The 14,085-nt window shown below is 55.2% G+C and overlaps 5 protein-coding genes across 5 annotated transcripts; 2 read left to right on the plus strand and 3 right to left on the minus strand.

The window, feature by feature from the left end:
• Window positions 1–609: 609 nt before the first annotated feature.
• Window positions 610–2,911, minus strand: B0T26DRAFT_756307 (uncharacterized protein; the record flags this gene model as incomplete). Its single annotated transcript, XM_060446074.1, has 2 exons — window positions 610–2,825; window positions 2,899–2,911. The coding sequence occupies 2 exons, from the start codon at window positions 2,909–2,911 to the stop codon at window positions 610–612; spliced, it is 2,229 nt and encodes a 742-aa protein (XP_060291958.1).
• Window positions 2,912–4,471: 1,560 nt separating this feature from the next.
• B0T26DRAFT_756308 (P-loop containing nucleoside triphosphate hydrolase protein) lies at window positions 4,472–5,356 on the plus strand (the record flags this gene model as incomplete). Its single annotated transcript, XM_060446075.1, has 1 exon — window positions 4,472–5,356. The coding sequence occupies one exon, from the start codon at window positions 4,472–4,474 to the stop codon at window positions 5,354–5,356; it is 885 nt and encodes a 294-aa protein (XP_060291959.1).
• A 1,107-nt stretch (window positions 5,357–6,463) lies between these two features.
• B0T26DRAFT_655902 (glycosyltransferase family 39 protein) lies at window positions 6,464–9,124 on the minus strand (the record flags this gene model as incomplete). Its single annotated transcript, XM_060438665.1, has 7 exons — window positions 6,464–7,051; window positions 7,114–7,172; window positions 7,224–7,983; window positions 8,039–8,566; window positions 8,599–8,647; window positions 8,728–8,858; window positions 8,993–9,124. 7 exons carry the CDS (start codon window positions 9,122–9,124, stop codon window positions 6,464–6,466), a joined length of 2,247 nt encoding a protein of 748 aa, XP_060291960.1.
• A 1,242-nt stretch (window positions 9,125–10,366) lies between these two features.
• B0T26DRAFT_743994 (CI-B8 domain-containing protein) lies at window positions 10,367–11,033 on the minus strand (the record flags this gene model as incomplete). The annotated part of the gene is made up of 2 exons (XM_060444340.1): window positions 10,367–10,847; window positions 10,909–11,033. The coding sequence occupies 2 exons, from the start codon at window positions 11,031–11,033 to the stop codon at window positions 10,367–10,369; spliced, it is 606 nt and encodes a 201-aa protein (XP_060291961.1).
• A 482-nt stretch (window positions 11,034–11,515) lies between these two features.
• B0T26DRAFT_728411 (uncharacterized protein) lies at window positions 11,516–14,071 on the plus strand. Its single transcript, XM_060442893.1, has one exon. It carries the CDS (start codon window positions 11,658–11,660, stop codon window positions 13,866–13,868), a length of 2,211 nt encoding a protein of 736 aa, XP_060291962.1. The 5' UTR covers window positions 11,516–11,657; the 3' UTR covers window positions 13,869–14,071.
• Window positions 14,072–14,085: the final 14 nt, after the last annotated feature.

The following is a 14,085-nucleotide window of genomic DNA, read 5'->3' on the forward strand; positions in this document are numbered from 1 at the left end:
CTGAGAGCCCCCAAAAGCAACGCGTGGCATGGTGGCTGTGCTCCCTTGCTCAACTTTTTGCCGCACATGCTGTTCCATTTCCAAGCGACTTTCAGTGCTCTCAGGATCACGCTCAGCGCACTGCGTCACGTTCGCCTAGGCTGCCAAGCCACATCCAGGTCGCGTATTCGTGCGTTGACCTGAGTAGTCACGTTTGAAGCTCTCTAAGCCCCTAAGCATTTGTATTAATTTGTGTCACGAGTTTTAGCTGTCTTCGGTACCAACGTATTACGACACCTATTTGATAGTAGGCGGCCTACGGCGTACTGAAGATTGAAATTAAACATGACTCGCAAACCAGGTATAAGACAGCCTGGCTCAACCTAACCGTATGCTCTTGTCATGAGCCTGATACATAAACATGAACCGCTTCGATAGTGTTAATAATGATGATATAGCGTCGGCTTTTCGGTACGGCGCCCTGGTGTTTCCTGTCTACTGGTCTATGCAGGACATCCGTTCGCCCTCTAATCCAAACCAATGCAACAAACTCCTTACCGTCAGTCTCCCCAAATGCCTCCTCAGCCTAAAACATGAATCCACAGATAACGCCGCGCTCCACGTGGAGCTTCAGTAAGGCTCGTCTCTGTCTCTATCAGCAGCACTCCTGTCACCAAAGAGGGAGGCGGCTTCCATGCAATACCCGCCGCCACCCGTCACCATGCGCTTCTCGCTGCCGTAGCAGATGACAACCCCATCCACGATGCCGCTCATTATCCCCTCCATTGCTCCCAGAATGCCCCAGCCGATGAAGCTCGCAACCAAGCCCACCACGTATGCGTAAGCACTTCCCCTGAGACCCAACCCACCATCTGGCCGCTCGAGTTTCAACTGCTGTGCTGTCATGACCCAGCCGGCAAAGCCCAGCGCGGTGGCCATGATGAAACGAGTCGCGTGCAGTATGAGTTTGGCGAGCCGGTACGGAAGTAAGGGCGAGTATCGATTATGGCCCGAAGACAGGGCCGCTGGCGTGAGTGTGGTTGTGGGCCGCTGCGGTGAAAGAAAGTCCATTTGGCTAAGTCCTCTCGCTGCTACAGCCAGGGGCTGTGAGTGTATAGCGGCGTACGTGAGCGTCAAGGGGTTAGTCAAGGCTGCAATGGGAGTCGGGATGAACGAGTACGCGAACATGCTGATAATGTTCGCGGCACGTTGAGGCAATACTAGCAACGGAAGCCGGATACAAAGAGCTAGCAACGTTGACAAGCTGATCGTGCCGAAAATGGCCGTGACCGAGTGTCCCAGAGCAGCAGAGACAATATCTCTGGATGACGGAGACGGGACGGCATTGCGATGGAAATACCACTGAGACACCGTGGCAGCAGTCGTGGCTCGCTGAACTCCCGCAATGATCGAGAGCGTCCAGATATACATGAGCACAAAGTACACACCGAGCCACCAGCTCGATGCGCTGATGATAAATCTCGATAGCTTGCTCGAGAAGTAGCCCCCCATAAAGACCCTGGTGAACATGAGGAGCCATGCCCAAGTCCAGAGAACAATAACACCCAGGCATGCCATGCCGATCAGGACTAGGGCGGAATTTGCTGTCAGAATGCGACTCGAAAACTCGAGAATTTCGATTGCCGACTTGAGCGCATGGCGCCCCTTGAACACCAGATAAAGCCAAAGCACTGCCGAAATGGCAGGGATTGCAGCTGCCCATCTCATGAGAACATCCTGCATGCGCGAGCTGCCACCGCCCGACTTATAGCTGGATATGAAAGGGTACAGCGAGAACGATGTCAGCACGATTGGCACGGCAATGAGAACTAAGGCCACTAGAGGCCTGACGAACGACCGGAGCGCCGCCAGCCAGACCACCGAGACAATAATCGATACGAGGGTGTCAACTGCCAACAGGTGAAAGGACGCCCTTAGAGTTGTATAGATGGTGTCTCCAAGTGGCTTCTTAGAGTTGGTGTGCAGGTAGACCAGAACGAAGGTGGCGAACAGAGAGGCCACGGCAATCAGGTATATCCAGGCGAAAAAGGCATCGTGCTTAAACATCTCTCCATCAGAAGTTGGAGGCTGCGCCAAGATCGCGTTCACATTTGTGTCGGCAGAGCTGGGGGGCGGGTGCATCCCCAGCTCCGAATCGTTGGTCGAGTCCCTCCTTATCGGATGTCGTGTCGGAGCGGCAGGGGATCTAAATTTCTGAAAGGCTGGCGGCGTGCTGTCGTCCATCGGCGTCTCCATGGTCAAATCAATAGGCGGCTCGCTGTCCATGATGGACTCAAGGCCAACGTCCACCATGCGTCCCTTAGCCTCATCGCTCTCGCTCGAACCCTGCCGCCCCTGGCCTAGGGCATCTCTCCCCTCTTGGCCGCGACGCGAGAAACTCCTGGTGCCGTTCCAGCTGCTCTTGATGCCCCGAAGGCGATCTCCCATTGCGCCCTCATCGTATTCCTGGCTGTGTTCTAGCGAGATGCGGCTGTCGTCGTTCTCGGTGTCGGTGCTCTCTTCTAGGCGACCGGCAGCAAAGACGCGCCGGGACCGCTGCAAGGCGAACAGGTCTGCTGCCTCGCGGTCTCGCTCCTCCTCATCGTCCTCCTCATGCTCGAGGGCGGCCTGGAAGAGGGGGGCGTCTTGGGAGGCATATCGTGAGCCAAAGAAACGGGAGCCGCTGGGTTGGTACGGGTTGCCGGCGCCCCTGCCTAGGTACGATCTGCCTCCTAATCGCGTGCCCCTAGATTGCCATTCTGGCTGGCGGGAAGTGCGGTCACTACTGTCTGGTTGGCCAAAGTTGGACAGCCGTGACTGCGACTGCGCGAGAAACCTGGAAGCATCTGGAGATGGATTAGCCGGGCGCCAGAGTCATGGCGCCGTCACGGGCCAAGGAGACGCTCCGACCCGACTCACATTCTGAGAACATGGCGACCGACCCAAACCCCCCCTCAGAGGTCTGTCACTATTCTACACACAGCCAAGATAGCGGTGGATTGCGCGCGTAATAATATAACTAAAGAGGAGTGGGAGTGTGGGGTGGGAAGTGGATGACAATGGCGAGAATCTGATGATGCGGGGCAGTTAAGTTGCAGCACGCTGTTGGCCCGGGAAGCCGGGCAGGTCTAAGGGTTATGGGTAATAATCTGTTTCAGGCCCGGAAAAATGCAGCGTTAGTATTGAGGATTCGGTTGCGCCGCCGATGTCAGCAGTGAGCTTGAAGAGGCCTGCAAAATCGTGGGAGGGAAAGAGGTGCCAGCGGGATGATTGAAGAGGTCGGTCGGATGAAGAGTCAGTTTAGTCAGTTTGAGGCGGACAGGCAGCCAGCGGATTGCCCAGCATCCAGACAGCGGAAGCAACCGAACGCGGTAGGCGTGACTACCGATGGCCAATCCAGGCTCCAAGCCCCATCCATTTGCCCCACGGAGCACGACCGCCCCACCCGACCGCCCTAACAAACAAGCATTTTCCGCTTGTGTTAAGGCCGAAACCCCGTTAAAGACATGCGCCTGGGGTAAGCTAAGTGCCTCTACCTAAGTTAACCTCAGGTCGGCTCTGTCCTCTGCCGAATCAGTCGTGGTAAGAATGAATAGCAAACCAAGAACAAGACCAAAACCCACGAACCCAACTTTTCATTTGCAGTGTTTACGCAGAATCTACCTTAGCTATCTGGGTCTCGTGTTATTGTCTCTGGCAAGTCCTGACTGACTGCGACGGCCGACGGAAGTGACGAATGACAGCTGCAGGTGCCCCATGACCTGGGGGTTTGTCGGCCGCTGGCGAAGGGAGGTGCCCTGCCTTATTACTGCACTCTTACGCAGGATGCTAGTTGCGTCACTGATAACAGCTCCAATTTGCAGCCCGCTGCGATCTGCTGATCCACACTCGGCTCCATCCTCCAAGGCCTACATACCTAAGGTAACCTAAGGTAAGTATCTTAGCTTCCAGGTTCCCTCATGCAGCTCCATGCCCATCAGCCATCAGCTGTCAAACCAAACACCAGACCGAACCCGACATTGAACTTCTAGAACACTGCCATCGCCCTACCTGCCCGCCAACCCAACCCGTATTTTCTTGACGCTGCGATCTGCATGACCGGGCCACCAGTCCATCTCAGCCAGCTCACTCGCGCGCACGCTTCGTCGCACATTGCCCACGAGACTACCAAGGCCCTCTTTTTTGTTTTTGTATTTTCTGCCCCATTTTCTATCGCTTGTGCAGCCCGGCCCGCCACTAAGCAGACCGTTTCCCACTGGCCTCGCCTCGGTCCAACAAAGGCCCACGATAGTCGGAGAGGACGGCTAGGCAAGGGCGACGATAGCTTACAACATCGGCCAAAGTCAGAACTGGCACATATCCGAAGGCGGTAGCACCAGGAGCAGAGTACAGCGAGGAAGAAAAAGGCGCTCGTGCTTCGTTCCCTCCCCCTTTCCAACACCCCCACCAACCTACCGGCTCCCCCCCTTGTCTCAGCCTCCGTCCGCTCTTCATGTCCTCCGGACCGCCCTGGGATTACATAGCGAAGCTAGTATGCATAGGAGACTCGGGCTGCGGTAAATCGTCGCTGACGATCCGGTTGTGCGAAGGCCGGTTCGTGACGCACCACGATGTGACAATTGGGGTCGAATTCGGGTCCCGCATCGTACCTGTCGGGCCGCCGCACTCCGACAAGAGCGAGTTCCTGGCCGCAAACTCGACGTCAGCCCTCTCTTCTCCAGACCTCTCATTAGACGACGACGATGCGGCCAAGACAGCGCCGGCGATACCGGAACCAAATGGTCTCCCTCCACCGCCCAAGAAGCCTGTTGCAGCAGCAGTAGAACAGCTGCCTCCTCAAAAGCACATGAAGCTCAGCCTGTGGGACACGGCTGGCCAGGAAACATACAAGAGCGTGACGCGCTCCTATTTCCGCGGCGCATCAGGGGCCCTGCTTGTTTTTGATCTGAGCCGGAAGCAGACGTTTCAGCATGTCACGGACTGGCTTGCCGACCTGCGGCAGATCGCCGAGCCCGACATTGTCGTAGTGCTAGTAGGCAATAAGGCGGATCTGGCGTCGCCGAACAGCGCCGAGGAAGACGGCAGCGCCGGAGGCAACAAGCGCGAGGTAACTCGCGAGGAGGCCGAGGAGTGGGCGCGCCGGAACGGCGTGCTTGAGTACGTCGAGACGAGCGCCAAGAGCGGCGAGAACGTCGAGAAGGCCTTTATGCGCGTCGCCGAGCGCATCTACCAAAACATTCAGGCCGGCAAGTACGACCTTAACGACCGCCGGTCCGGCGTCAAGGGGCCGAGCGCTGGCGGCGTCGGCGGCGTCGGCGGTAACCGGCCCGTCCGGCTGTCCAACGACCCCAAGAATGTATCGGGCGGCTGTTGTTGATTCTTCATTTTCCTGTCTTGTTTATGTTTTGTGTTTGTTCTATTATTTGAAGGAAGACCAGATAGAAATCTTTCTCAACGCCATGTTACATCCCATCCCATCCCCCCTCTTCTTCCGAATGGCAGCAGCAATGCAGAGAGAGCACAGCGAAGTAGAAACAAGCACCTGGGACGCTGTAGTCAATAAGAGAACAAGCGAGCAGAGAAGGAAAGAAGCCAAGAGAAGGAAAAAGATGGTACCAATGCAAACAAACAAACGGGCACGGAAGGATGCGCAAAACTTGCCACACACACAAACACAAACAACACAAAACATGACTACATCGACGTACGATACCCCTTGTTGGAGGATAGGAGGTTGGAAACCTCGCCCTTTATTTGTTGCCAGTCTCATTTGTCTGTTGCATGAGAGAGCGGGAGGCGCGAGAGTGAGAAAATAAGCAGAGCATACTTAATAAATGCATACATAATTTAGTAACACATTCCAGTAGCACACACAGATGAAGTCTATCCAGAAGACTGTCACACCGTCTGTTTAGACTGTAGAGGTAATGGCGTTACGGCCTAATAGGTGAAGAAGTAGTTCAAAGGTATAATATAGAAGAAAACCTAAACGCCTATTATAGAATACTAAAGCCTTTTTGTACACCGGTTTATTATCGAAAGCCGTGTTGGACCCCAGTGTTGTCTTTACCATGGTGTGGATAGACGTTCTTGATAGTCCAAACCGACTTCCAAAAAGAGGCAGAGACAGGACACAATAATAATTGATGCAAAGTTGAGATGAGATCTAGTTTCCCCCTCCCATCCCGGCCCTAAATGACATGAGAGAACTTTCGTCTTTCTGAATTGTATTAGATCAGGCGCGACGAAGGCCTGTTATACCTCACTGCCGCCGCAGCAAAAGAATTTGCCTACCTGCCGTAGCTAGCCTCCAAGATGGCACAATCCCCTGTAAACTCCACATCCATTTTCATGCTGCTCTCCGACCTAGCCCTAGATGAAAAACATGTGAGGCGAAGGTTCCCCGAGCAACCATCACACACATACACTCCCACAAGACACGCACGCACGCATTCCTTTGACGACACCGGAAACGCGTACAACTTTATGCGTCGGACATCCTCCACGTGTCAAACCACTTCATATAGCTGTACTGCTTGTTGGGGCCCGTCATACCCCAGCATATGGGCATGAAGTAGACATAGAGGCCAATGACGGTCACGTCAAGGACGCCGTAGATGGCGTACTGAACAACCTTCGTCCGGTTGCGAAGGAACCAGTCGATGAGGAATCCAAACTCGAGGATAGCGAAGTATAGAGCTGGGTAGTAGTGGTGGACATACGTGACACGGGCCATGACCACAAACGGTAGGTAGTGGAGGAACCACCCAATGACGGGGTAAAGCCCGGCGTAATGAATCTGGTCGACGTCCCACTGGGACAACTCGTTATAACCTCGTTGCCAGCGAAGGGTATACCAGACAACAAGGAAGGCGAAGAGGCCGAGCCCGGCCGTTGTGCCCCAATAGACAAGAGGGTTGCCGAGGAGGAAGTACTTGACGATATTGTCGTCCCAGCTGCACATCCTCAGGCCGACATGGAGGATAGGCCACTGCCACCACTGCGATGCGAGATCATCCTGCTTGTCAGGATCCGGAACAAGAGCATTGTTAGAGGTCATCATGGCGACGTTCTAAAAATAATTAGCGTTTGCATATAGCGGTAAATAGGTACGCCATTGGGGTATGGACGTACCAGGTGGATAAAATCCTTCCAGAACGGTGAGCGGTAAGAACCAGGGTCTCCGGGAGGAACTAGCCAAAGTTAGCAGTGAGAACCGACGAAAGCCAGGCCTAACAACTTACGCTTCTCGTTCGTGTGCGCTTCGATGTTCCAGTGGGTGTAGGTGTCACGAGGCTTGTTCTCCTTTGTGCAAGTAACCTCGATTTGCTTGAAGCCCCACTGGGGCAAGTTGGTGTTACCGGCGCGCAGATAGCATCCCAAGGTCTCGTGTTTCAGGCGGAATCCGGTGGTGAGGGTGCGGATTTTGCTACGGTCCCTGGAGGCTGCGTCACTGATGACCTCGATCTTCCAGTGGTCCTTCTCATCACCAATAGTCAGGTTACCATAGCAAGACACTTCCTTGTCGGCCTTGGTAACAGGAGCGGAGATCTCATGCGAATGCAAATTGCGGCCAGTTTGGGCGTGAATCAGACGGATGGTGGTGCCATCGGCAATAAAACGGGGCTCCTCCTCGGGGCTGAAGTCGGGCTCCCTCCGGTTCGGGTAGAAAAACCAGTCGTTGTTGGCATCTTTGTGGTGGTAGCATGTCACCTGTTGCTGGCCCGAGCCTTCGGGGTAGGTTTGAACGTGACTGTGAAGTAGACCGCCGCCATATCCCATGTTCTTGATTGTCGCTCTCGATCCATAGGCGATTTCCAATGGGCTGTCCCTACCGACTTCGGTGCCTCTCAAGTTGGCCTGGAAGAGCGAAGACATCTGGGCGTCACCTGGGCCGCTGTTGGTCAAGACAGCGAAATGGATGGCAAAGCTGAGCAGGTAGACCAGGAAAGGCAACACAATGAGCCCGATGACGCGAGCCGTAAGGTGTGCAGCCAGGACAGTCTGCACGCGTGTCAGAACAAACAAATGGATTTAAGGAGCCCGAGATCAAGCTTACCACCGGCATTTTGGTGTTGCCAAACTTTGACCATAAATCCTCAATAGTGTAGATACCGACGAGAGCAGTAACGAAGAGCCCAACCAGCTTGATGCTCGTCACAAACCCAATGCTAAGGCCAGTCATGAGCAGCCAGAGGCACCATTCGGGCTCGAAGGCGTTGTGGCGCTGGGCGTGGAATTTTGCCCAGCACAGCGTGGTAAGCACAGTGCCAAACAAAAGCATCGAGTCGAGGAGGATGAAGCGGCTGATGGTGGTGTAGGAGTTTTCGCAAAGAACCATGAGGGTGACGAGCCAGACGGCAGGGCGCTTGAGATTCAGCGTCTTTGCCGTCCAGTAGGCCATCGGCACGCAGGCCGCACCCCAGAAGGCGTTAAACTGGCGCATGAATGTGTAGTTGAGCTCCTCCGGGTACTTCTCGCCTGACTTGAACTCGAACGAGCCATTGTAGCCGGCGAGGTATCCACTCAACCCAACCAGAAGCTTTCCGGCAGGCGGCTGTTGTGTGTTAGTCAAGATCCGAGATGACTCGCCGCTGGGGACGGGGTACTTGCGTGCACATCGAAGTAGAATTCTCGCTTGAGATAGTGGCTGCCGAATTTTCCAAAGCTGGTAGTTGCATCGTGTTAGCGGTGTACATGGCGGGCTAGAAAGGGCGAAAGGGACGACAGTCGCGGGGATCAACTAACTGAGCTTCGTCCCATGTCACGATGGGCGAGAGACCAATCTTGTAGAAGCGGGTGAAGAAGGCCAAAACCGTGAAGATTAGGGGGGCGTAGATCCATTCCCACTCGTCGATGATGTCAAGGATGGAGGGGCTCTGCAGGAGACAGCGTGTTAGTTTGATTCCAGGCGCAAGTTGTCGCAAGCACGCGGTGTAGAGACGCATTGCAATGCATTGGCAATGGCATGGGCTTATGGTTTGCTCGTAAGCCAGGATGGGGCAGCGCGAACCTTCTTGGCAGTCTTCTTCTTGTCATCGGCCTCGGGCTTTTCGACGACGGCAGTCTGGGGGACAGCAGTTCTCCTCCGCGCGTCACCAACATCGACGCCAGAGACAGCGACGGCCCTGTCGGAAGCGGCCATGGTGGAGTGTGTTTGAACCCGAGCTCAAGCGGAAGGAAGTGGCCGCAGTCTACAAGACACGGTCCAAGGGTGGTCGGAGGTCAGGCCTCGGAGAGTGGTGTTATGGCAAGGCGAATCATAAAACGGGTAAAAAGAGCGTGTGGGAAAGAAACAGTCCGGGCAATTGACGAGACTGTTCGGAGAGGAAGGGAAGCACTCGGAAAGGCTCCACAGCGACGTGAACGACGACAAGAAAAAGTCTAGTGCCCCAGCATCAATGTCCCCGAGCAAACGGGACACGATATCTGATGGACAGAGAAAGAAGAAAGGGGTGGCCGGCTCTCGCTGTCGTGGAGGGCGAAGTCGACGGGAGCTTGTTACAGCTGAGCTGAAAAAAGAAAAGGGATGATGGCACCGTCTTCGTGGCCTCTTTCCCCAGTGGATGGCCGCAGCAAGCATTCGGCTTGGCGCGACGCCCCTTGCTAGTGCAAGTACTCCGTACCTCCACAGGGCTATTGGCTCCCCGCCAATCCCAGAACGTCCCACTAATAAACCCCCCACTTCAGCAGCTTTCAGCAGCCTGGGACACGGGCTGCGCGTCCTCCAGGTTGTTGGAGAGCCGCATCCATATGCATCACCTCAGCAAAACGGTTGAATCCCGACTAATCTGATTGAAATATATTGCGTGTTAATTAAGTGAGAGGATCTTGCGTTCCTGTGCCTGGAGGGCATGGTCACATCTACGTGGTCCCCAAAACATCTGTGGAGCAATGTCCGTCCTGGTCTAATACTGTGCATGTACGGAAGACGTTGTAAACTTTGATTCAGCTTTACTTTGTCACCGGCAATCCAGCCTTCCATCTGCTGCAGTGGATAGAGTTGAAATAGATTTGCAGCTGCCTACCTCAGGTAGTAAGCATATGCGTTTGATAGATTCTTCTATTGGGATTTGGTGATGAATGGCCGGCTCCGGCACAATTGACGGGAGCTATGCTTCATATCTATTTATCATAATTAGCTGGCCCACTCAGAAAGTAAGCACAGTGTGTAGTCGAGCTATAGAGTGAAATAGTACATGTGGTTGGTCTCACCTTAGGCACGTACCTAAGATATTTTACTCCCTCTCTGTGATTATGGACAGGTGCTCTCAAGGGCCATCGCCCTTGAAGTAATGGTATACGTATCACATACACGAGAAACACCATTTCCCAATAAATAGTCTACAGATGAATTTACATGCGCCAAAGACCGCAGGCCTCTCGATTACATGGCAGCCTTGAGAGATGCAGCTTCATCCCTTGCTGCGGCCATCATTGCCGCTTCTTTCTTCGCTGCCTCGACCCTTTTCCAGACCCGTGCGCGGTCAACATCTGCTTGCTGGCGCAGATTTTCCAGTTCTTCCATCTGTATTTGCTCTTGGGGCGTCGGAAGCACCGGCACTGCCTTTGTCTTGGAGATAAGGCTGGCGAGAATAGTGTCCGAGTGCATGTCCTTCATCGAGATGACCTCAACGCGCTCACCCTTGGCGGGCGGCGGCGCTGTAGAGTGACCCGTCGTCGACGAGTTCGGCGTGGGAGTAGAGAGAGGCACGTCGGTGTTGGCGTCGGCGTCGGCGTCGGCGTCGGCATCGCGAATATATATGCTCATCGTGGCCGGCCCGGACTGGTCCTTTACCCGATTGACAATCATGGGCACAGCTGGGTTCCAAAACTTCAATCGTGGGAGGTTATCCCGCCAGAACTTCCTGCCGAACAGGTTAGAAACAGAGGCGCGAAGACGTAGCAGTGGCGCAGGTTCCCGCATACCTCGGCCCCATGTGTCCGTCGTTCATCCTCATAGCAAACTCCATGTGTATCCTTGTCACATCCGGCGGGAGAATTGCCGCTCCTGGCCCATTTCGTATCGTTAAGAGCTTTTGGAGTGTTAGCATCTTGAAGAAGACGTCGAGTCCTGGCTCGGGGCCAACAATGGCTGACAAGGTACGAGTGGCTAGTTGGCATTACCCTCTGGTTTGGCTTGTTAGCAGGAGCTTCGTTTGGGGATCTTTCGGAGCCTGAAGAGCTTACTGAGTTCAATCTGTGCAATCGCGTTCCTACGGCCACCATCTTGAGATCTGTCGAGCTTCTAGGTTCGGCGCGGACGGCGTGGGCGGCGTGAAATTATAAGGCGGGTGGTTTGTCGCGTCTTGGTCGGTTTTACGTTTTACTGCCCCCTAAATTTTTAGTTTGGCGAGGCTTGCCAGTTCACCCATCCGGTCTTGGACAGACAAATAGCGGGCCGAGACTGCGCTTCAGCTCACCGCCCTGGTAATTGCCTGCCGAGAAAAACGGGCCCAAACACGACCTGGAAATGCCTGCCGGGGCCCTTGCACGCGGCCGCCTAGACGCTAAATTTCATCCAGCCCATTGCACCCCTGTACGTGTCATGAAATTTTTAGGCACTTGCACCTAGATGATGTCGAGGCTTTTGACGACATCCAACCCAGCTTGACTTTTCTGGTCACTTGAAGTCTTGGACAACAACAGCACTAACAAGCGGCACGCAACACGCCGCCATGCATATACAGCGAGGCCGTACGCTCAGCTCGAGATGGCTGGGAAGGGTGTTCAGCGTCGAGCACGGTAGCCTTCCATCAGAACTACCGCTGTACCTCTGTCCAGCATTCTTCCGGCCTCTGGCAGTTCCCAGCGTTGGTGGCCGACGGTTTCGTCAGGGCGCGCCCTCGTTCCAAATCCGCAATCGTACTCAAACCCGCGGACTGCATGCACATGCTGCTGCCGCCCCAGCTGCGACGCAGCCCATTCTAGTTCACAGGCCCTCGAAGTCGCTGCCGATACAATGCTCAGGCTGCGGCGGCTTGTCTCAGATAATTGTGCCCGACCAGGCAGGCTACTTCGACCTGTCGCGCAGGGCCGTCAAGCAGTATCTGGGTCTCGAGGAAGACGAACATGGACAAGGGCGAATCGGTGCCCACAAGTACGGCGATGTGGTTGAGGAGGCGCTTAAGAGAGTAAACCTAAACAAAATGGAAAAGCAAGGCGTCGACCTCAAGTCGCTGCTGCCGGATCCCAAACCTCGCCGTCCCGAGGCGGCAGCCGCGCCCGTCAAGCCTCCCATTTGCGATCGCTGTCACAACTTGATTCATCACCATGCTGGCAATTCCATATTCCACCCCAGTATCGAGTCGCTACGCGACACGATTGACGAGTCACCGTACAAGTACAACCACGTCTACCATGTGTTAGATGCCGCCGACTTCCCCATGTCTATACTTCCGAAACTGAGGGAGATCATGGACTTGTCGGCGATGCGGTCGCAGAATCGGCGCGCAGGCGAACCCACATTCCGTAATGGGCGCAAAACGGACATCAGCTTCATTATCAGCCGGTCCGATCTCTTCGCGCCCCAGAAAGAACAGGTGGATCGACTAATGCCGTACCTGAGGGATACACTCCGGGGGGCGCTGGGCCGTGTTGCCCGGAATCTTCGACTCGGCAATATCCACTGCGTCAGCGCCAAGAGGGGGTGGTGGACCAAGAAGCTCAAGGAAGAGATATGGGAACGCGGTGGCGCGGGGTGGATGGTTGGCAAGGTCAATGTGGGCAAGAGCCAGCTGTTCCAGAGTGTGTTCCCCAAGGGGCGGATGGACTGGAAGCCTCCCAAGCACGATATTTCTATCGTTGTGCATCCCAACGAGCAAGCCACCCCATCCTCTGGGGTAGCAGGAAGCGACCCCTTCAGCGCTCTTTTTGCCAAACCCAAGAGGCGAGTGACCGAGGACCTCGCTTTGCTGCCGCCAGCCCTACCAGAAGCTGAATACCCCGATATGCCCGTCGTCTCGTCACTCCCAGGGACGACTGCGTCCCCCATCCGCATGCCTTTCGGTGGCGGAAAGGGCGAGCTGATTGATCTCCCTGGACTGTCCCGGGGCGAGCTGGAAAACTTTGTCAAAGAGGATAAGCGCTCCTCACTGATAATGAAGAACCGCGTGACCCCCGAGCAGTTGTCCCTCAGGCCCGGTCAGTCGCTGCTCATCGGCGGCTTGATTCGGATCACCCCGCAGACACCCGACCTTGTCTTCTTGTCGTACGCCTTCACTCCGATCGAACCTCACGTGTCATCTACGGCCAAGGCCATTGCCATCCAGGAGCAGTCCGAGGAGGCGCCCAACGTCGAGACCATCGCCCTCCCCGGCACCGGCGACAAGATCAAGCATGCCGGTTCCTTCAAGCTGCGGTACGACGTCACCAAGCCCCGCGCGGGCCCTATCACGCGCCGCAATGCCGCCAACATCTCCGTTGACAGGCTCCCCTATCGTGTCTTCTCTATCGACATCCTGATCGAGGGCTGCGGCTGGGTCGAGCTCGTGGCCCAGGTCCGTACCAAGAACCTCGTGCCCTCATTCTCGCCAACGGAGAAGACCGTCGCAAAAGCAGCCGACAACTGGTCCTCCGACCGGATAACGACGCTAGACCTGTCGGGGCCCGACCCGAACGACTGGCGAGCCGGAGCCGGAGAGGCAGACGCAGACGCAGACGATGAAGGCCGCCCTGACAAGCGCGACCCGCTCGAGGACCGCTACCCCGTCGTCGACGTCTACAGCCCCGAGGGCCGCTTCATCGGCTCCCGCCCGCCCATGAACGCCTGGCTCCTCAACAAGCCCAGGACAGAGCACATCATGAAGCGCCCGAGGAAGAGCATGCGCGGCGTCAAGAAGGAGGTCAAGAGGAGGCGGCACCTCTTGCAGGCTGTCGGTCTGGAGTAGGGAGGTCAGGTAGTTCTTTTCTTCGACTTGTTAGTTTCCAGTCCAACAGGACTTGTATATGTACTCATAATAAATTGTACGAGACTGAAATACTCATATTTAATCTCCGTTGTTCATCTTAACAGCTATATTTCATAGAGAGTTGACAAAATAGGAAGTTCGGATAATGTTCACACACTGCGAAACATACATATTTAGTTCCTACGACGGTGATCTG

The sequence above is a fragment of the Lasiosphaeria miniovina genome, assembly GCF_030549165.1.
Source record: "Lasiosphaeria miniovina strain SMH2392-1A chromosome Unknown B0T26scaffold_7, whole genome shotgun sequence".
NCBI classification, from domain to species: Eukaryota; Fungi; Ascomycota; class Sordariomycetes; order Sordariales; family Lasiosphaeriaceae; genus Lasiosphaeria; species Lasiosphaeria miniovina.